The 22,124-nt window shown below is 41.2% G+C and overlaps 1 protein-coding gene across 1 annotated transcript in view; it reads left to right on the top strand.

Annotated features, from left to right (window-relative positions):
- The first annotated feature begins 975 nt into the window (after window positions 1-975).
- The window catches only part of Jam2 (junctional adhesion molecule 2), a 54,711-nt gene continuing 33,562 nt past the window's right edge, over window positions 976-22,124 (top strand). The window contains exon 1 of the mRNA XM_031364301.1: window positions 976-1,482. Within this exon, the coding sequence (XP_031220161.1) occupies window positions 1,416-1,482 (67 nt within the window). The 5' untranslated portion in view covers window positions 976-1,415. The remainder of the gene's footprint in view (window positions 1,483-22,124) is intronic.

A 22,124-nucleotide genomic window follows, 5' to 3' on the forward strand; every position in this document is an offset into this window, starting at 1 on the left:
CTTTGCTTTTCTTGTCCCCAGGGGTCTTCTGTCCCCTCCTCTTCCCCTTGGGGACAAAGCTTTCATCACTGTTGCCTGGGCAACAGTGGGGATGCCTCATTCCTCACAGCTCTGCATATCTAAGTATATCTTAAGCCTTTGTCCTTAAGGCTGGCTCAATTCTTTGTAAGTGGTCCACCAGTAAATTAGCCACCTTCTACACGTAATTATCATTATTTAGCCGTATTTAAAGAGATATATTAAAAAAAAAAATGTCTTCACCTGAAAACGGCCTTTACACAGGACGGGTCAATTTTCTTGAATGTCCCTGACATCAGTTCTGGAGAGGAAATGTGAAAATCGCCTTTGCAAGTGCGTGCTTCCGAAGTGCGGGTCAATTTTAAAGCACGCACTGGGGCATTCATAATGGATTTCCCTTTTAAAAGCACAGGAGACCAAAAATAAACCTGACAAAAGGGCAGCTGTAGAGTTTTAACATGTGGAAAACTCCACAGGCGGCAGTTACATAACGGGAAAGAAACAAGATAAATATTTCACACCGTTAGAAGAACTTCCAGACGACAACGAAGAAGCCAAGAACCCAGAACACACCTAAACTCTCTAAGGCGGGGAGGGGGCGGGGAGGACCGATTTAAAGCAAGAAGAGGCTAAGCCGGATGATAAAATCTGGGACCTGACTTGCAGCACGAGTGATGGCTTTGTCTCCCCCCGCCCTCCACCCCAAACCCCTTTCTAGAGTCAGGGGCTGAGCTCACGGCCCTGTACTTTAAGAGCGCTTTCCCAGCGACTTTGTCCGCTAGGTAGAAATTTTCCAAAAATCTCCCACGCTAGGCAAAACACTGAAAAGGAAGTTTTTTTTGCACTAAGAGAAGGAGAGACATGGCGAGACAGAGTGAGCCACCACCGTTACACACACACACACACACACACACACACACACACACACACACACCCCTCTGCCCATCCCACCCGGCTGCGCTTCTCCCGCCCCCGGTCCCTCGCCCTGGGGACAGCTGGCAGCCTAGCGCGGGACTAGACACAAAGCGGATCAGCCTGGGGGCGGGGGCCGACCTGCAGGGCTTTCCCTCAGGAAGCCAGTCCTCTGCCGCCACTCGCTTAGGACCCTGCGGACACCGCGTCCCGCGTCCACGCCCTCCCCTCAACCCTCTTCCACCCTTCAAAAGAAGGACCGTCCCAGACTCCACGTCCTAGGGCCAGAAGACCTGCCCCAAGACAGCCGCTGGAGACACCCCAGACCAGAGAGACTGACATCGCGACAGGACCCGCCCCTCTGCTTCCACCTCTCAGGGACCTCCTCTGCTCCGCCGCCCCGCGAAGTGCTGGGGGACCCAGCCTCCTGACACACTCCTGCGAGAGGGGACCCTCGGCTAGGCAGCCAGCTGGCGCCCGCGTAGATGGCGAGGAGCCCCCAAGGCCTCCTGATGCTGCTGCTGCTGCACTACTTGATGGTCGCCCTGGACTGTAAGTCTCTGGGGTGACTCCACCCCGCGACCCAGTCCTCCCCACCCTCCCGTCTCGCTGTACAGCCTCCCGGACCCTTGCCTGCAGGCATGGCGCTCAAAGCTAGGGGTCTGTCTCCGGGCGCCAGGTTCTGCGGTCTGGGAGAACGGAGGGGAATATGGATTAGGGCAGTCCTGGGTGTCTTGTAAAGGGTGTTGGATCTGGGCAGTTAGAGTTGAAGAAAACAGAAGATTCTCATCTCCTTGCAAAGTCGGAGGAAGTTTTCAAAGACACAGGGACGTGATCAGAATGCAAAACTCTCTAAGTATTCAAGATGCGAAGAGCCCAAGAAAGATGGCATCCGGGGTTGGCGAAGGCCACTCTTAAGTAGCAGCGGCTGAGGGGGTCAGTGGCACAGTCCCAGCTGCCCGGGCAAGGTGCGGGTGAAGTATTTTAGAGGCGGTAGCGGGTGAAGTTCGCTGAACCACAGTAGCTTTTCGTCTTTACGCCTGCAAAACCTAGTTAGAGAAGTCTTGTCTGTCCGCTCCAGCCAGCTGCCATGTCCTCAGGGGATGCCCAGCCAGCAGGACTGACTTGTTAGGATTGTTAGAAAGGCGCAGGAGATGAATGAGCGATCTGGCAGCTGGCATAGCTGCCGAGGCGTCTCAAAGCCAGTTTCGCTGGGTGCTTTTAAAGAGGATTTGAGCGGATGCTGGGCTAATGTGATTTGAAATTTGATTTTGTTTTCTTTACGTTAACTTTTAAGGAAAAAGTAGAAAATTGCATTCGATTTTTAAGCGATGAAGTCTTTGTTGTTATTGTTGTTGTTAATGATGATGATAAACAACACCCCCGTTACCTTTTGTTGTTTTTTCTTGTGTGTGTGTGTGTGTGTGTGTGTGTAAATCTGTTATCGTTGACGTTCAAGTTCTTTTTTAAAGATTTATTATTTATTTATTATAAGTACACTGTCACTGTCTTCAGACACACCAGAAGAGGGCATCAGATCTCACCACGGATGGTTGTGAGCCACCATGTGGTTGCTGGGACTTAACTCATGACCTCTGGAAGAGCAATCAGACGTTCAAGTTCTAGTCACAGTACTTACAGTAGTTAAATTGTTCTGCCCGATGAATATCTTAACACTGACACTAAGGCTTTTCTCAGACTCCCTTAGTCTATGGCCAAAGTGATGGGAGCTCACAAAATGATTTATCCCTCAGAGCCCAAAGAGGGTGCCTGCTGACTCAGAGGGAGGTAAATAGCAAGCCAGGAAGTTGAAGATTCGCAATGAAATCTTTATGCATTCTGAAATATCAGCTTGTATCAAACGGAACACTGAGGGGGCTGAGAGGTAATGTACTCAATAAGAAAATCATCAATGCAGCTGGAATCTAGAGGAAGCATAACTAAAAAAGAAAGTTACAGGTTGTGTGTTGAGCTCACTTTAACAGGAGTGTGACTGTGGCATAGAATTTGTTCATTAAAAAATAGTTTTTTCTCTGTTATTCCTATTCAGTTATCAAAATAGAAACAATAGACACTGTAAGTCCAGGAGCAAGCAAAGGCTTACTGAGTGTGTAGAATGAGGTTTTGTTTGTTTGTTTGTTTTTTAATTTCTAGGTTACCTGTGGGCTCTGCTAACTCTGATACCTGTAAGGAATACGTTGGGAAGCAGTGTGGGACCTTTCACATACTGTTCCCCCAGTGCCAGAAAGTCTGGTATTTCAAGTGTATTTTTCTTTCCCTTTAATACATTTAAAACTTTCAAAACAATTCAGGTGTAAAGAAAAGGGACATTAACATAGAAGTTCCCATATGCTCCTGTGCAGTTGCCACGATTACTGTCTATATAGTGTCATATGGGGTAGTCTGCTTGGATCTTTCTCGTTCTTATGGGATGTCCTTTTCCGTCCTGAGGTTCCACACTGGGCTCAATGGTCATGTTCCTTTATGCTCCTCTTGGCTGCCAGGGTTTCAGACACTCCTTGTATTTTATGACCTTGACAGGTGCTGGTCAATTTCACTGTTAAATTTCCTTCAACTCGTATAGCTCAGATACTTCATTTGTGGTTAGATGACATTATAGGATTTTTGGAGGAAGAACAGAGAGAGGAAAGTCATTTTCATCCTCCTAATCCAGGGAGCATGACTTATCACTGTGCTTTTAACCTTCATGGCCTGGCCAGGCAGTGTGTGCAGCTTTCTCCACCGGCTCCCTACTGTTACGTCCTCAATTCTATACTACATTTTTTAAAGGAAAGTCAATATTTGCAGCTCACACTAACAGACAGAGGCTAGCTTGATGATAGATGACTATAATCTCAGCAGTCAGGCAGGAGGCAGAAAGATTATTCAAGGCCAGGAAGGACTCAAGAACAGCCTGGATTACAGTGAGAATATCTCCAAAAAACAATCAAAGAATGAGGGTGGCAGTGGGTCTCAGAGGTAAGGGCTAGAAATGAGTACTTACATTACATGACCTCACATATGTATGAGCATACAGAGAATATGCACACGCACGCACACACACACACAGAGAGAGAGAGAGAGAGAGAGAGAATATATCTCATTTTCTTCAGGGTAAAATTTCTTCATAAATTATTTCAGATTTGTATGCATCAGAAATATGTGTTCTCAAACTTATTTACACACTTACTTTAACATCTTATTTAATCACTTATTTTAATATCAGCCTGGGCTTATTAATAAATATATAACTAATATGTATTTAGTTGGTAATAGGATACTATTTTTTATTTATTAAAGAACTAGAGCATCCCTTTTGCTGAAATTGCATTCTCATAATTTTAATATTCCTCTGAGATACAGCTCTACTGCTGATTTGTCCCAACCCAACCATGTATACCTACAATATCATGCTTATCATGCTCTTTCTACATATGTCTATTTCTAATGTTCACAGTAAGTAGTCTAAGTACGATCATGCTTATTATGTTCTTTCTACATATGTCTATTTCTAATGTTGTTCACAGTAAGTAGTCTAGTAAGTTTTTTGTTGTGGTTTTTGTTTTTAAAGTATGAGTTCAACATGAGTTATTGAAGTATGGACATTTACTTTTGTATTTAGTTGATGTATTTGGACCCCTATCAGCTACTGTAAGAAAGTATCTAGAAATTATTAGAAAGAGTAAGGTTGGTTTCCTCTTTCACTTTCAGAGATTTCAGTCTATTTCTGGCCTCTGCTTTTGTGGTTGTGTTGACACAGCACATAGGGAACATGAGGAACAGAGTTCTGGCCCCAGCCAGGGACCCAAAGAGAGGATGGAATAAGGTTCCCTATTCCCCAAGAGCACACTGCCAACGATAGGGAGAGCATCCAGTAGCCTCGCCTCTTAAAGGTGCTACCATTTCCTAATAGCAGCACAGGCCCGGGGCCAAGCCTTTAACATACAGGTCTTTGGAGAAGCTACAGTTCTACTGTCTTTCCTTCTCCAGTGAGGCAGAACTGTTTTGATCTTTCACTGCCGTTCTTATTCCCCTGTGACTAAACAAAGCACCTGATCCATCTTGATATACATAGTGATATGCATAGATGTGAGTGTATATCTGATGATCAGATGACTTCTGAGGCCATGAAGCCTGTTACGACAAAATATCATAATCTAGGTAGTTTATTTTTTTAAAAAAGATTTTTTTCTCTTACAGTTATAGATGCTGAAAGTTCACAATCAAGACAAAAGCATGTTCAATGTCTGATGAAGGCCCAGTGTCTGGTTCATATATGGGTCCTCATGGCATCCTTATGGAATAGAAGGGGCAGAGCAGCTCTCTGGGGACCTGTTATTCAAGGGCTCCCTTTATGACCTAATCCCTTTCCAACAGTCCCATGTCCTAATGCCATCTATCGTGTTGGTAATCTGGTTTCCCCATATGACTTTGGTAGACACAAACATTCAGACTATAGAATGGGATGGGGATGACAGGATACACAGACATGGTGGGCAGAGTGGATTAATGATAATCCTGTAAATCACTAAGCACCAACTTTAGGCTGCATAGATGGAATGCCGCATTTCTATAAAGTGATAGGCTGCTATTTCTTAAAAAAAAAAAAAAAAAAAAAAAGGAGGAATGAGTGTTTGGTATTGGGGATGGGGCTCTCATCAGTGTTTTGATCTCAGAGAGTACTTCCTGACACTTAACATACTAGTTGCAGATCGGCTTTCAGATGTGGATTGGACCCCTAGCCAGCTACTTGGCCCAAGTCTGTAATCTCTCATAAAGTAATCAGGAAATGGTAGGAAAGAAAGGTCTGGATCCTTCACATCATCCTAGACTCCAGGGGACCACTGACAGGAAACTTCTGCCTTTTGTGAACACTGTCAAGGACAAATGTCACAATCATCTGACTGAAGGGAATTATTTGAGCTGGTACAGTCTCAATTATCTAAAGAAAAGAACATAAAGGTTAAAAATGAGAATTTGTTGGTATAGCTGACAGCCATTTAAAGATTATGTCAGATAATCCATTTCAAAAAGTCTCAACCAAAAGCTCCAGCCAGTTTTCATTGGCCAAGAACTCCCATTTATCCTTTCACCTGTGAAGTGATAAATTCATGAGGAATGAAGCCTGCCAAGGACCAGCCTTGGCTTGGAGAAGCCTTCTTAGGAAGGGATGTCTGGGAGCGGTGAAACAAATGACTCAAAGTCAAATTGTGGGATACAAGCTGAAGATGGCCTATGCTCTGCTTGAGACAGCTTTCCAGATAGCTCTATGTTCTGTTTTCTCCAGACAGCTCTCTGCTCAAAACAAGTTCTTTTGTGATTCCAAAAAACTCTCTGGATAGCTCATAACTTACAGACCAAAGCCCAGTCTTTTATTTACATATCAATTCAGTCATTATCCCAGGTTTCCTCTTGATTATCCCTTGAGTCTGCATCCCATGACCCCAGCCCCTTGATTCTTATAAAGAGACAGCAAGCCCAAGCACAGACAGTAATATAGCTGGGTGGGACCCTGCCCCCCCCCAAATGAACATTCCTACCATGCCTGGACCTGGACCTAAAAATCCCTCGGTCACAGGCTGACCTTGAACTCAGGAATCTGCTTGCTTTTGTAAGCATAAACAAAAACACTAAGCTGGGTGGGATCTTGCCCTGTGATTGCCACACCCTAAATCTCTTTATCTCCTCTTTTCTGACAAGCTGGTTCATAGCACTGCTGCCCCTATGCCTTTAGGTCTGTGAAACTCCTTGTACAATTCATATTGCATCCTTACATTTTGCATAGTTGAGGAATTATATATTTTTGAGATCATGTTTTCAGAGTCCTTTCCCACAGCCTTAAAGGCTGTCCTGAAGGTCACAGCATTCTACCATTTTACTGAGACATTAGACACACCCTCACCTCCCAGACCCATGCTGTCTCGGATTGTCTCAGAGACATTAACCTTGGCCGAGAGGAGAGGACATTCCTCAATGGAAGAGCATGAAAATATGTACATTATTATACAGACAAGCTTTATACTCACAGCAACCATCAACACTTGTGGAGGACCACACTCTGCTGGCTCCACTCCAGGAGCAGGAACCTTGCCATTCCATCCCTTGGCAGGAGCCCACGGACCATGTGGATGTGAACCACCCACAACTTCCTTTGTGCTACATTGTTCCCAAGGGGCTTGTCAGCCGAGGAATAGGTAAAAACTGCTCTGTTTATTGTTTTTTTGGGGTTTTGTTTTTGTTTTTTTCTTTCTTTCTTTCTTTGTTTCTTTCTTTTTTTAAGTAAAAGACCACCAGGGATCTGTTAAGGTTGTCATAGCAGATACTTTTGTTTGTCTGACTGCCTGACTATTAGCCTCATCACATAGTGTCAATGTTAGATTGCTGAGTCCACTCTTCAGGATTCCTAGAAGAAGGTGAGGGTGAATTTAGAGAGGAGGAATTCGGACTGGCTCAGGTGTTTCCTTTGACAAAGCTAGGAAAGGAAGTCTTAAAACTGAGTACTGCTTTCTTAGAAGGCCTTACTGTGCTCAAGTACAGGATTCAGAAAACTTACCCAAGTGATAAGTTGTCCATTGCTGTGAAAATAAAGGCCACAACAATACAACACTAATCCACCATATTAACATTCTGGAAGTCTGAAATAGATAGACCTCACTGGGAGGAAACCAATTTATTAATAAGCATTAATCCTTTTGGGAGTCACAGTGGAGAGCTTGTTTCTCAGCCTTGTCCAGCTTTTAGAAGCCACCACAAGGCCTACCCATCTATCTTCAAAGCCAGCATAAGCAGCTGCCTCTGTGGGCCCCATCCTTTGTCTGCTTCATCTGAGTAATTCAGGCTACTGTAGCCATTTCTTTTCTTTCCTTTTTTTTTTTTTGTTTTTGTTTTTGTTTTTTTGTTTTTTTGTTTTTGCAGACAGGGTTTCTCTGTGTAGCCCTGGCTGTCCTCGAACTCACTCTGTAGACCAGGCTGGCCTCAGAAATCCCCCTGCCTCTGCCTCCCAAGTGTTAGGATGCAGAGGCATGCACCACCACTGCCAGGCTAAAGTAGTCATCTCAAAGTCAACTGATTAGCAACTTCATTTCCACCATAGCCTTACTTCCTACTTCCAGTGTAAAGTAACATTTATAAGTTGGGAGAATAGAATATGGGCATATATGTACTGCCGAGGTGTGTCCATTGTCATGGTCAAGAACATCGTCTAAGGGAAGCATAACTTTCAGCTGTCAACTGTCATTCACATTAATTTAAGGCCATATTCTTGCTTTGCATTTGACTGTATGGTACCGTGGTAAAGAATGTGTACTATGGGCCAGAGTGATGGCTCAGTCAATAAAGGCACATGCTGCCAAATCTAATGCCTTGAGTTTGATCCCTGGGACCTATGCTGTAGAGAAAATCAACCTCTAAAGGTTGCTTCTGAGCACCACATGCAATCCCATACAATAATAAATAAATGTTAAAGAAACCACGAAGTGTTCTGTGATGATGAACTCTGTTCTGCTCCAGCTAGGTGCCCTGGAACCAATTATTTAATTTCTGTGTCAGTTTACTCATTAGTGATAGTGATAATCCCTATAATGATGTTGACCTTATAGCAGTTGGCAGAGAATTAAATGTGTAGCAGTTGGGGGAGAATTAAGTGTGTTGACACAGTTAGGAAATTGGAGCTGCTAGCCAGACATATTATACACAAGTAATCAGCTAAAGTTACATTTGGAAGAGGGCACACTGGGTGGAGTGTGGAGAACACACACGTGGGGGTGACTATCAAGTTGGCAATTACTTCTAGAATTATTTCTTAATGGTTTGTTAAAATACACACATACTTAATCAGACAATGTATATGCCCACAGAGAATTGTCTTATATTTGAAAAGTACTTAAATCTAGTGAGGAACTTGACAAATTACCTTTGGATCTTTATGGTTCTCCCCCCCCCCATCCCTCTCCTTCTGTAGTCATTAAACCTAGCACCTGGTACATGCTAAACATTAAGTCTACCAACGATCAATTTCTCGAGTCCCTAAGGAATTTTTATTTATATGAGTGCACTGTAGCTGTCTTCAGACAAATCAGAAGAGGGCATCAGATCCCATTACAGATGGTTGTGAGCCATCATGTGGTTGCCCGGAATTGAACTCAGGACCTTTGGAAGAACAGTCAGTGCTCTTAACTACTGAGCCATCTCTCCAGCCCGGAATTTTTAAAAATAATGTCTGCCATAGGTGTGTCCAACTTCCTGTTCACCTCAGATATGAAGCATTAGCTCTTTGGTTACCATTTACCTTCAATTTAGTTCCCTTTCTCATCCTTGGCCTATCATTCTTCAGCCTTTATTTAATTAAGTGTTTCTAAAAGTCCCTCAGTTGCCACCCTTGGGAAGGTTATTTTGTTTTATGTACAATCTCTCTCTCTCTCTCTCTCTCTCTCTCTCTCTCTCTCTCTCTCTCACACACACACACACACACACACACACACACACACACACAAACACATGAGAGAAAGAATATAAATATCCATAAATATCCACCTGTTTAAATAGATATTTAAATGAATAAATAAATGTCTGTTCTGCTCAGTGGGCAAATCACCAAAATGCAGCCTTTGGATGGGCCAGTGAGTGGGTAGGAGGTGTTCTGTAGTTTGAATTGTTCCTACAGTTTATGAGCACCTACACAAAGGACTACACTGGCCCAGTGCTGTGAATGTGAAGTATTCAAGAATACACGTTAAGCTGTTCACTGTCTTGGCTACAAAGTCTTGAGCAAGAATCCTTGTGACCTTAACTGACAGGAAATATCTCTCTCTCTCTCTCTCTCTCTCTCTCTCTCTCTCTCTCTCCCTCTTTCTCACCCTCTCCCTCCATCTCCCTCTTTCTCTCTGTCCCTCTCACCATCACCATCATCATCAATACCCAGCTTTTAATTAGTTGTATGAGATTTTATGTTTTGTTTTAGTTACCAACACTGTCCTTTTCCAGAGGGACATTTTATTTTATCTTTTGATGATTTATCTTCTACACACTGAACTCCTTGATACGAAATTTTTCAGTGCTCAAAATTCTGTAACTTTTTGAATGCTGGCTGAATGCCAGAAGTTGAAGATTCTACAGGAGACAGGGTACAATGAAAACAGTGAATAAATTACCTTCAGGTCACAAGGTGCAAACAAAACAGGAACAGATGTTATATTGAATGTTGGATCCATTCCCTAAGATAGTTCATTATGTCTGTGCAAGTACGTAGAAACCAAAACAGTTCTGATGCCAAGCAGGGTTTAGCCCGTCGAGTGTGAAGACACCACTCCTAGTGTCCTTCTTGCTTGGAGTATGCAATTTGCTTGCTCTCAAGTCTGCTGCACTGTTTGATCTGTTCTCGGAATTTCTTCCCATTGTGAGGACTCGAAAAATATTTACTACATATAAAACCAAACAAAAAATAAGACTTAATGATGTATTTACTTATATAATAAGTATGTAAAAATAACACATGCACGTGGTAAAGCCTCATAGAGTGCAAAGGCCTCCCTTGCAGCATCTGATTCCTGCTGTGTGACTTAGTTGTCAATTGCTCTCAAGTTCTTGCATACAGTTTCAGGAAATAGAAAACAATTCCAGTGAAATACAAAGGAAAAAGACAAGCAAAGTGCTGCACATCAAGACAAATAAATTGCCGTCAGTTCTGTACCAGTTTGGGCCATGTGAGGAATTCCATGCCAGTTGGAGCTATTTACTGAGACCAGGTCACAAAACGGAGTTAAGATCAGAGTTTACTACTTTGTGTCCGCTAGCAAGTAAAATTATACTGTGTAGTTTGGTAGAATACATGAGTGCTCTCATGTTCCTACCAAAGGTTCTTTTTGTTAGCAACGATGCCCCTATGCAAAGTTAGGACTCAGGTTCAGAACCTTCAGAACCTTCAGAACCTGTAGAGAAGCCTTGACAATTTTTAGGCCAAAATGCAACAGAAGCAATCCACTCACACACAAAAAAAAACAAATAATGGCACAGAGTAATTAACACAATGGAGGGAAGTAGACTTCCAAACCAGTGACCAAAGCTGAGGAGGGAAAAATGCCAACCCAGATCCAATTAGAAAGCCCAGGGACGAGTGTGTGTGCCAGACCCAGAGAGCACGCCGGCTACAGCTCACACTCACAGACAAGGGCAAACGGCTGCTATTTAAAGAGACCAGACAAGAAGTAATGACCACAAGTAAAAAGGGAACGTGGCAAGCTGCTGGAGAAGTGCTAATTTTGAAAGGGAGGCTGGTGTTTACGTTTTTAGAAAACTGCTCTAGAGGTATTTTAAAATAGGGATGGGTTCTGAGTAGCAGCAGATGTGACTCAATGGAATGAACTGTGACTCGTCTCTATTTTTTGTTTTTTTGGACAAACCTAAACCTGCAGCCATTTATATCGTAAAAAATAATAATAACATGCTGCATAAATATGTATTTGGAGCTGTGAGATCATTTCAATTGGACTCATAATGATTCCAGAACAGGTGAGGGGTGTGTGTGTGTGTGTGTGTGTGTGTGTGTGTATACCTTCTATTTCTATTAGTATGTATTCTTGTTGTCATATGTTTTAATCCTTAGCTAAATAAAAATATGTAAAGTGGAGTTTGTTTTTGTATTTGTTTGTTTGGGGGGTTGGGTTTTTGTTTGGTTGGTTGGTTGGTTAGTTGGTTTTTGGTTTTTCGAGACAGGATTTCTCTGTGTAATCCTGGCTGTCCTGGAACTCACTCTGTAGATAGACCAGGCTGGTCTTGAACTCAGAAATCCGCCTGCCTCTGCCTCCCAAGTACTGGGATTAAAGGCATGTGCCACCACTGCCCGGATGGAGTTTGTTTTTTGCATCATAAAATTATATGACCTTTTCCTGACAAAAATCCTAGGACATATTGGTAAACCCTGATAGCTCATTGTGGTGGGCCAGAAAACAGAGACAGGGTAATCTTTTTTTCTGCCCAGGCTTGTAACCAATGGAATGATGCCAACCATATTCAAGATAGGTTGATAGTTAATTCAAGATTTCCCTTCAATAATGCTCTCTTGAAATACTGCCACAGACAGATTCTCACCAGTGGCTTAGGTTTTTCTTATTCTAAGCTCCTTAACAATGAAGACTATCCATCACACCTTCCTACAGTTAGAAAGAAATGTATTCACTGGCCTGCCTTTCAGAGTTGTAAGACATTTTACTGGTTGTCTAATTGTAGAAGCACACACATTTCTTGTATTGGTTAAGACTGGCTACAAACTCAGATGGATCCAACAGTACATCTCGGAGAAGTGGTTCAAATCTCTTTGCCACTCAACTAGGAGTACAAGACTGTGTCCCATAATTGACAAAAGATTATTAAAAGGAATGAAAGATAAGCCTGATAAAGTAGTCTTTGCTTCCAAAGCCCTTAAAATGTTGTTAGACATTCTTGCCAAATATTCACAACATATTCTGGCATCAATTTGCTCCTTAGCGTGGAAAAAAAGTCCTCTGATCCATCTGACTCATCAACCCGCTTGGAGGATACTGTTATTTCCCAAAAGCCAAGATTAGGTCTATCCTGAGACTCTCTTCTCTAGCCTTGATGTACCACTCCCCATAACTGTATGGGGCAATAATCTTCAAATATAATTATTACAAAAGGCAATGACCCAATATAAACATTGGATTATAAGATTATATATATATTTATATATATATGTATGTGTATACATATACATATATGTGTGTATGCATTTCTGTATCAACATGTTATGTTAATTATAAAAACATGTAAGAACCGGTGAATAAAATCATGAAAGTAAATAACCAAGAGCAGAAATGAAATGGTGATTGGGAGTCCTTATTGCAAGCAAGCTGTAGAATGTCTAGAATTGAAGCACTATGAGGTTGGTACATGACCAGACAGACAGAAATCAGCCTATTGGTGTTTTGGAAATTAGCTATGTGTGTATGTGTATTCATGTCTGAAACTAGGTAGAATACTCAATCCATCCTGTCCTACTAAGTGGTAGCCGTTTGGGGAGAAAATAGATCTGAACCTGAAGGTGCACCTTAGTTCCAAACAAATCAAATATCTGAATCTAAGCAAGAAAGCAAGCCAGACCACACCCCTCCAGAAATCAAGCAGACAGGGCTAGGTTCCCTTTCTCCACTGTGTGAATGAACATCAGGAGAAGAAAGCGCACAGAATAAGTCAGCACAGCAGTGACAGAGGAACAATATGCTACGATTTAAAGAGTTCCTTTAAAATTGCACAAGAAATGTTTAAAATACAAGCTACAAGCATCATTTCTTTTAAAATGCACTGTTTGCTTGTTTTGTTTTTTAATATTTGGAAATTTCATACATGAATACAATGTATCTGGACCATATCCACCACTAACTCTTCCGGAACCCTGCCCATGCTCTCCTTTTAGCTTTATATTCTCTTCTTTTTTAAGTATTTATTTTTATAAGCCACTGGGTTCAACTAGTGCTTCCCACACACGGGTGTGAGGCTATCTACTGGAGACTGGTCACCCTACCAGGGGCCACGCCCCTGAAGAAAACCAGACTCTTCCTCCCTCAGCAGCTTTCAGCCAGAGCTGTTGAGGAAGGCAGGGGGACTCCACTGGATTGCAGGGGCCTTCTGTAGGTAACATGGCTCCTGTGAGTTCATGACTGCTTTAAGAGGCAAAAGAAACCAACCAGAGTGAGTTCTGTGTTTAAGGACCGACCATATCCACCTTTTTGTGCCCCTCCCCCATGCTTAAATTGATTGCTAATCCCAGTGCCACTGTGCTAAGAGAGGCAGGCCTTTAGGACAGTAATCAGGTTGTGAGGCCACAGCCTTTGGGAATGGGATTAGTTCCCTTCATGTAAAAGGCCCAGGAAGAACAGGAAAGGAGGAGGATAGGAGAAAGAACAAAAGGAGATAGAAAGAAAGTGAAGGAAGAGAAAAAAGAGTCCTGGGGGACTTTGTTCACTTTTCCCTCTTTCTGTTATGTGACAACAGAGATGTGTTTTCTAAGCCCATCTATAAGGAGCTGGCCCTCCTAGACTTCAGATCTGCCTGTCCCTCTGTCTTGGACTTCCTTGATTCCAGGCCATAAATAACAGAATTCTGTTGTTTATAAATACTCAGTCTAAGGTTATTTATCATAGCAACAAGAACAAACTAACATCAGCCTCTGTAGCTTCACCAGGGTGGTCTATATTTTAAAAAAGAAAGAGAGAGAGGGGGGGGGAGGGAGAGAGAGGGAGAGGGAGAGAGGTAGAGGGAGGGAGAGAGAAAGGAAGAAAGAGAGAAAGAGAAAAAAGGAAAAAAGGAAAAAAGGAAGAAAGAGAAAGAAAAGAGAATTTATGTAATGCTTTTAAAATGTATTCAGTCTATTTCAGAATAACAGAAAATGAAACTCCTTTAAAATACCTGAGTAATACTATCATCATCTAGAACTTGAAGGTCCTGTGCAGCTTGTAGGTGTTGTTCTTGCTACCAGACTTCTTGCTGTATTGCTTTCAAAGAGGTGGGGGTGATTCTACATTCAATCTTGAGAACATAAAATTGCTGATCCAGAAGACTCGAATATTTTGAAGTTGATTTATTCCCCAAAACATCTAAAACTTTCCCCTCGATTTGCTAAATTAAGATAATTTGACTGAGCCTTTCTTGCCGACCCTCTGTCGACCCTCTGGCTCTTCTTTTTTTTTTTTTTTTTTTTTTTTTTTTTTTTTTTTTTTTTTGGTTTTTCAAGACAGGGTTTCTCTGTGTAGCCCTGGCTGTCCTGGTACTCACTCTGTAGACCAGGCTGGCCTTGAACTCAGAAATCCACCTGCCTCTGCCTCCCAAGTGCTGGGACTAAAGGTGTGTGCCACCACCCACCCGGCAGACCCTCTGGCTCTTCTGATCACAAAAGAAAATACTTACAGAGATCTATAGGGCTATACAGCCAACATTTGACATAAGCTCAAGCATACTTAAAATTGTTCATACTTCCTGATATAAACCATTTAACATTCAAATTCATTAATACTCAAAAATTTAATGTTGAGATCATATGGATACTCTCTCTCTCTCTCTCTCTCTCTCTCTCTGTGTGTGTGTGTGTGTGTGTATGTGTGTGTCTTTCTCTTCCTTTCTGCAAGTGTGTGTGTGTGTGTGTGTGTGTGTGTGTGTGTGTGTTCCTATAGGAGCACATATGCATAATGTAGAAACCAGAGGTCAGCTTTGAGTACCACTCACCAAGAGCCATCCACCCTGATTTTTGATAGAGGGTTTTCAGTTGACCTGGAGCTCACCTAACAGAAAAGTCAGGCTACTGACTATAAGCCCCTGTGATCTTCCCACCTCACACCCTCAGTCTTGATATTAGGAACCGACCACTATGACTGGCTTTTGCATGCAGGCTTGGGAATTGAACTCAAGTCCTCATGTCCACACAGCAAGCACTTGACTGAGCAACCTCCTGAGCACCGTTTGCACTCTTTAGGTAAGCGATTTGACATACTTGCTTTAACCCTGAAGGCACACAAACTCCAAGGAATGCTTTCAACAAGATAGTGGTTATGGGGAGAAATGGAAGAAGTCAAGGCTCTAGCTGCCAAATTAGAAGATGCCTAAAGCCTGCCTGTGTCAGCAACATCTTCACATTCTCCAGCCATTTATGTCAGAAGCTATTTCCACACTGGGTACCACTTTCCCCAAATACACTGTGAATTCATGAGCAAGTGATGTAGCCAGTGGATCAACTTTCACTCCAGTCCTTCCATACACCTCACATTTAGAGTAGAAACAGCATCGCACCAGCCTTTTCATAGAACATATATTCAAAGCCTTAGTGATTTGAATAAGCAGTCCTGTCTCTCTCGATTCCACCATTTCTGTGTTCAAATATTTATCTTTAGTTGGAAGATACTAAAATCTTCTAATTCATAGCCAGAGCACTTGTGGGTAGACTTTTTTATTATGAGGACCAGAATGATTGCGGAACCATTACTAACTATTAGAAAGACAACAGATGTGGAGATGACTAGAGAAACATTGTCTTCATAGAACAAAGCTATTTCACTGATACGTTGACTCCCAACTCCTCTCTGCAGAGGACAGCGGGTTTCTTTCACTAGGAGCAATACTGGTCCTATCATCTCTGACATGGTTGTCTCAGAGTCAGGGGTAGCAGGAAGAATTACCTTCACTTCTTAAGTTCATTGATTTCATGAATTTTGTATGTAATATATACAAGCCCATTTAATGGTTTATGGAATTTTTAATTAATTATTGGATACAAAAGATCTCTTTAAGCCTCAATCATAAATGTGAAATTTGTTCAAAAAGCATAATATCAGTAAAATAGAACTAACATTCCAAGACTGAATTAGTTTGGCTCCTAACAATTCCTATAAATGGCCTTAGAAAAGTTATTTTAATTCATTTGGGTTTTGTTTTTCTTTTCTTTTTTTTTCTGTTTTTGTTTTGTTTTGTTTTTGAGACAGGGTTTCTCTGTATAGCCCTGGCTGTCCTGGAACTCACTCTGTAGACCAGGCTGACCTCGAACTCAGAAATCCACCTGCCTCTGCTTCCCAAGTGCTGGCATTAAATGTGTGTGCCACCACTGCCCTGTTTTTCTTACTTTTACAATAAAAGAGTTTGATTTAATGTTGATTAGTGACTGTTAACATTTGACTTAACATTTCTGAGTGGGAAAATATACCATAATTAGTCTTTGATAAATTTATTTCATATATACATGAGTGCATTTTATTTTTAAATTCTAAACTATCTCCTTCAGAATTGTTATGGATTAGAGAGCTTTTTAGAAGGAAGCAAAAAAAGTGGATGGAGGGTTTCTAAGCTCTGTCTGGTATTTGTGGAGTTGTTTGCATATTATACTGTAGAGTCTCCATTTGGAGCAATAGGGCAACAGGAAGTTCTGGATGTTTAGGAGACTAGAACAATATGTTAAAAAATGCTGTTTATGGTAAATGATGTTTTTACTTTAGGGAGGAAAAAATTGTACTGAAACTAAATGAAGCACTATGGATTCCATGATTAAAGTAGCAACTATTCAAATTGATTCAGTACAAGTTAAAATTGGCCAGGTATTGTGTTCCATTACTGCAGTCCCAGATGCTAGGAGGATCACAAATTAGAGGCTAGCCTAGAGCTACACAGTAAGATCCTCTTATCAATATCAAACTAATGATGATGGTGAAGAAGATGATAGTGATTATGATTTCCAAAGCTACTGAAAATAGAAATTACAATTTAGTGATTGGTTAGATTCAGTAAGGAGCAATTAATAAAATAAAAATAGAAGTTCCAGGGCTGTAAAACCATAGAACCAGAGGAAAAATGGTGTGAATTTAATGGATAAGGAAATGTCCTGGTCACCTGAGAGGAATTCTGTGAAGCCACTTGTCTGCAGGTCAGGGAGAAGGGAGGGGAAGGGAAGGACCAACCAGAGGATCAAAGGCTAGAAGAAACAAAGTTAACATGTTCCCCACGGTTCAGAATACCCTTCAGAGGCATCTTTCATTCTGCAGTCCCATGTCAGCATGCCTCTTGAGCACAGAAAACTATTTTTTTTGTTGTTTTTTTTTTTTTTTTTTTTTTTTTTTTTTTTTTTGGTTTTTCGAGACAGGGTTTCTCTGTGTAGCCTTGGCTGTCCTGGAACTCGCTCTGTAGACCAGGCTGGCCTCGAACTCAGAAATCCGCCTGCCTCTGCCTCCCAAGTGCTGGGATTACACAGAAAACTATTGTATCTCACTGCTTCATAAATGAGAACCCCACACTCTCCTTTGATCCAGAGAATGAGGAATATAGTGGAAAGCATAAGGACAGGGAGGAGGCCAAGATTTCAGGAGAAATGAAGGGGTTTCTCTTTGGTGTCCCTTGTCACTGTGAAAGCAACAGGACAGAGTCTTTCCACATTTATAGTCGGCATGAGTATCTGCAGAGATGCTGCAAGCGGGACTCAAGTTTTCTCTTGGTAATAGAGGACTCTACTTAGGAATGTGGTAGATGGTTTAAATATCTTAGTGCATCCTTAAAATATTTTTGAGCATTAAGTATGTTTGGACCATAGCTGTATCTCAATATAATTAAATGCCTTCTACGTTCACAAACCAATCTCAAAGCAATATTAAAATGAAGCATAAGCCATAAACCTACAATAAATATTTCATTGTAGGAAATACTTAGGTAAATGGAATTTTCAGATTTAAGCACATCCAATATTTTGAGAGATTTATTATTCAATTATATCATCTAATAGGATCACATATTGTATTAAAAAGGAAGTAGAAAAGAGGCCATTAAAGATATATATTAAAGAAACCATTAACTTTTTTTTTCAAAAAATTTTTAATTGATTCTTTGTAGAGGAATTTTAATCCAACAACATGGCTGCTCTGGAAATGGATCACATCCAGGATTACAGTATGCTGTGCCTGGAATATAGACATGCCCTTGGTACACACTTTTAATCTCTAACACTGAAGATAAAGTTAGTTTGTAAAAGGAAGCAGCCATGACTGAAAGTGATGTCTAATTGAAGGGCAGACAAAGTGATGAATCAGAGAAAGAGTTGCAGAATGAGTCAGAGAGAGGACATGCCCAACTCACAGAAGAACAAACAGCAGAAGAAGAGAGGGTACTAAAGAGCATCAAAAAAGCATAAAGGGTTGGGGTGGAGTGGGGGCATGTCAGTTGTGCTCCACCTACCACCATGCTCCACCTGCCACAATAGTCCACCTGCCACCATGCTCCACCTGCCACAATAGTCCACCTGCCACCATGCTCCACCTGCTACCATGCTCCACCTGCCACCATGCTCCACCTGCTACCATGCTCCACCCACCAGTGAGCTCTACCTCTCAGTGTGCTCCACCTGTCAGCACCACGTGGCATCTAAATGTTATTTTTTTTTTTATGGCATATGTTTCCTAGGTTTTCTGTGTGTGTGTGTGTGTGTGTGTGTGTGTGTGTGTGTGTGCATGCACATGACTTCCACTTATTGCTTCTCTCCTTGTACTGTGAGGGTTCTTGGGACCAAATTAAGATATGGCAAGTGCCCTTACCCGTGGACCATCTCCTTGGCTCCTCTACCTTTCCCTATGTCTACACACGTGAAAAGTTTTACAGCTGCAATGCACTATCTGAGGGAAGGATGCAAGCTTCTTTTTAAAACAAAAGATATCTTTTTTCACTAATTCCCTTTGGTCATATTTCACAATGTCTTTTGTATTCTACCATGACCCAACTTTAGTTTCTATGGCAACAGGATAAATAAGAAAGTACTTGGAACTATTTAAAGTGTCGTGTCCAGGATTTCTAACTTGGGTCCAGACAACTGCAGTTTAATTATTATGACTATCCATGTAGCATCTTTTAAAGTAGAAAAACTCAGAGTATGATTTAATGATATATATGTGTGTGTATGTGTTTATGTATTTTCAAAGATTTACTTAAATATTTTAAGATAAATTTAAAACATGCTTGAAAAATTAAATATTAAAAAACATAGTAATTATCTAGGTTAAATAAATAAACATTATTTAACATTTTCTCAGCTGAAAATGTGATCCTTTATGTACCTTATATTAAAGGTCCAAAATGATCAGACAGAAAATAAGAGAATCAAAAAGCCTCAAACTGTACAAAATGTGACTGTGAATAAATCCTGTGTCCTCTACAGAGTGTGTTTTGTAATTGTGAAAACAAGTAGAGCCCATAGAATATAGTGAAAAGGATGAGCTTTACTCTTTAAAAATCAACTTAGGCCGGGCAGTGGTGGCTCACAACTTTAATCCCAGCACTTGGGAGGCAGAGTCAGGCAGATTTCTGAGTTCGAGGCCAGGCTGGAGTTCCAGGACAGCCAGGGCTACACAGAGAAACCCTGTCTCGGAAAAAAAAAAAAAGAAGAAGAAGAAAAAAAAAATCAACTTAAAGTCATGTTATATTACCATGTAGGTATTAAAAAAAGGGTTCATAAAACAAAACTCTCAAGCTTTTCTAGGTAAAAGTGTCTTCATGAATTAAACCAGGAGCTATCAACACAGACAGAGAATGTTGTCCAATTTGCATGGTAACACGGACGGGGGAAATTCCATAGGTCCCATTCTTACATGAAGAGCTACAGTTGGTCAGTGGCTGCTAAAGAGGAAGAATTAATCTCCTACAGGAACAAGCTCACATATAGACTGTTCACTCGCACTGGGTTACCCCTGGATACATGGACATGCAGGCAATGTTAGACTCAGTATATGTGGACATATGTATTTGTACATATATATGCATATACATATGTATATACATCTAAGAATGATAATAGAAAAGAGGATTGTGAATTTTAGGGTGGAACATAGGAACAGTTGGACTGGGGAGGAAGATAGGAGTAGTGTGAATTCAGCATTCATGTATGTGGGGTTCCCAAATAAATTAACTGTATGGTCTGAAGATATGGCTCAGCAGCTAAGCACACTTGCAGAGGATGGAGGTTCAGTTCCTAGCATTCACATGGGAGTTTACAACCAACTGTAACTTAAATTCCTGGGCATCCAGTTTCCTTGGACATTTATACACATAAAATGAAAATAAATAAGTCATTAAAAAATTCAGTCAACTTTAAAAAACAAAATAATTCAACTTTTAAGAAGGAGAGAGTGTTGTGCTTTTTAGAATTATTTGATTGCCATCACAGTAAGTAGATGCTGTAGAGTTCCTGGGCAGCGGTGGGGATTTTAATCAGCATTTAGTGGATCAATCTTGTATCAAGATGAAGAATTCCCCTCACATGCCCTTCAATCCTCATGATTTTCCAAAATCTAACTGCGTACTCCTCTAAGCAAAAAGTGTGTAATTATCTAAGCCTGCAATCTGTACTATTAAACCTCTAAGCAATTTTGTAGGTCTCATCTAACTAAATATACAAGTTTCTATTTTAATATCTGTAATGATGAGGTTCTTAATTTTATTTGGAAGGGTTTTTGATCCTGTTGATTGAATGTAGATATAACTTTCTAAGATATATCTTTCCAGTATACTCATGGATGATCATTGGTTGATTGAAATATCTACTGTTTTGTTTTCTTCCTATTTCTACTTAACATTTAGAAACATCACATTTAGTCATATATATATATATATATATATATATATATATATATACACACACACACACACATATGTATATATATATATAAGCCAGTAAGAATATATATGTGTATATATATGTGTATATATATAATATATAATGCTATCAATATATTTTGTTTCAAGAGCACCTGAGCTGAGGAGATGGCTCAGTCGCTGAAGTGCTTGCATGCAAGCCCGAGGACTTGAGTTTGAGTCCCAGTGCCCACATAGATTTATTTATTTATTTTATGTATATGAGTACACTGTAGCTGTCTTCAGACAAACCAGAAGAGGACATCAGATCACATTGTAGATGGCTGTGAGCCACCATGTAGTTGCTGGAAATTGAACTTAGGACCTCTGGAAGAGCAGTCAGTGCTCTCAACCACTGAGCCATCTCTCCAGCCTCCCAGTGCCTACATAGAAAGTCAAGTTTGGTGAGTCACACTTGTAATCCTAGCCCAAGAATGGCAGAGACAGGAAGATCTCTGGGACTCACTGATTGTTGGCCATTCTAGCTGACTTGGTGAGCTCCAGATTCCAGTGAGAGACCATTTCTCTAAAAATGGGGTTTGCAGCTTCCAAGGACCAGCATTTAAGGTTAACCTCTGTACTCATACTCATATGCACACACGTGCATGTACCAGTACTCTCCTCCTGATATTTTTCCCTCTTGAAGGAAGAAAGTATTTTAGTGGAGCCCACAGTTAAGAGACTTTGAATTTTAAAAGATATTGGACATTTTAAATGGATTGAACTTTTAATATGTGAAGACTGTGGGACTTTAGATCTTGGGGATGAATGAGAAAGTAACGGTTGAGGCTTAAGAGTGATGTGTTTGTGTGTCAAGTTGACAAGGGGTCAATTGTACTGGCTGGTTTTGTGTGCCAACTTGACCCAGGCTGGAGTTATCACAGAGACGGGAGTTCCAGTTGGGGAAATGCCTCCATGAGATCCAGCTGTGGGGCATTTTCTCAATTAGTGATCAAGGTGGGAGGGCCTCTTGTGGGTGGTGCCATCCATGGGCTGGAAGTCTTGGGTTCTATAAGAGAGCAGGCTGAGCAAGCCAG

Source organism: Mastomys coucha, unplaced genomic scaffold (genome assembly GCF_008632895.1).
Source record: "Mastomys coucha isolate ucsf_1 unplaced genomic scaffold, UCSF_Mcou_1 pScaffold12, whole genome shotgun sequence".
Classification (NCBI taxonomy): Eukaryota; Metazoa; Chordata; class Mammalia; order Rodentia; family Muridae; genus Mastomys; species Mastomys coucha.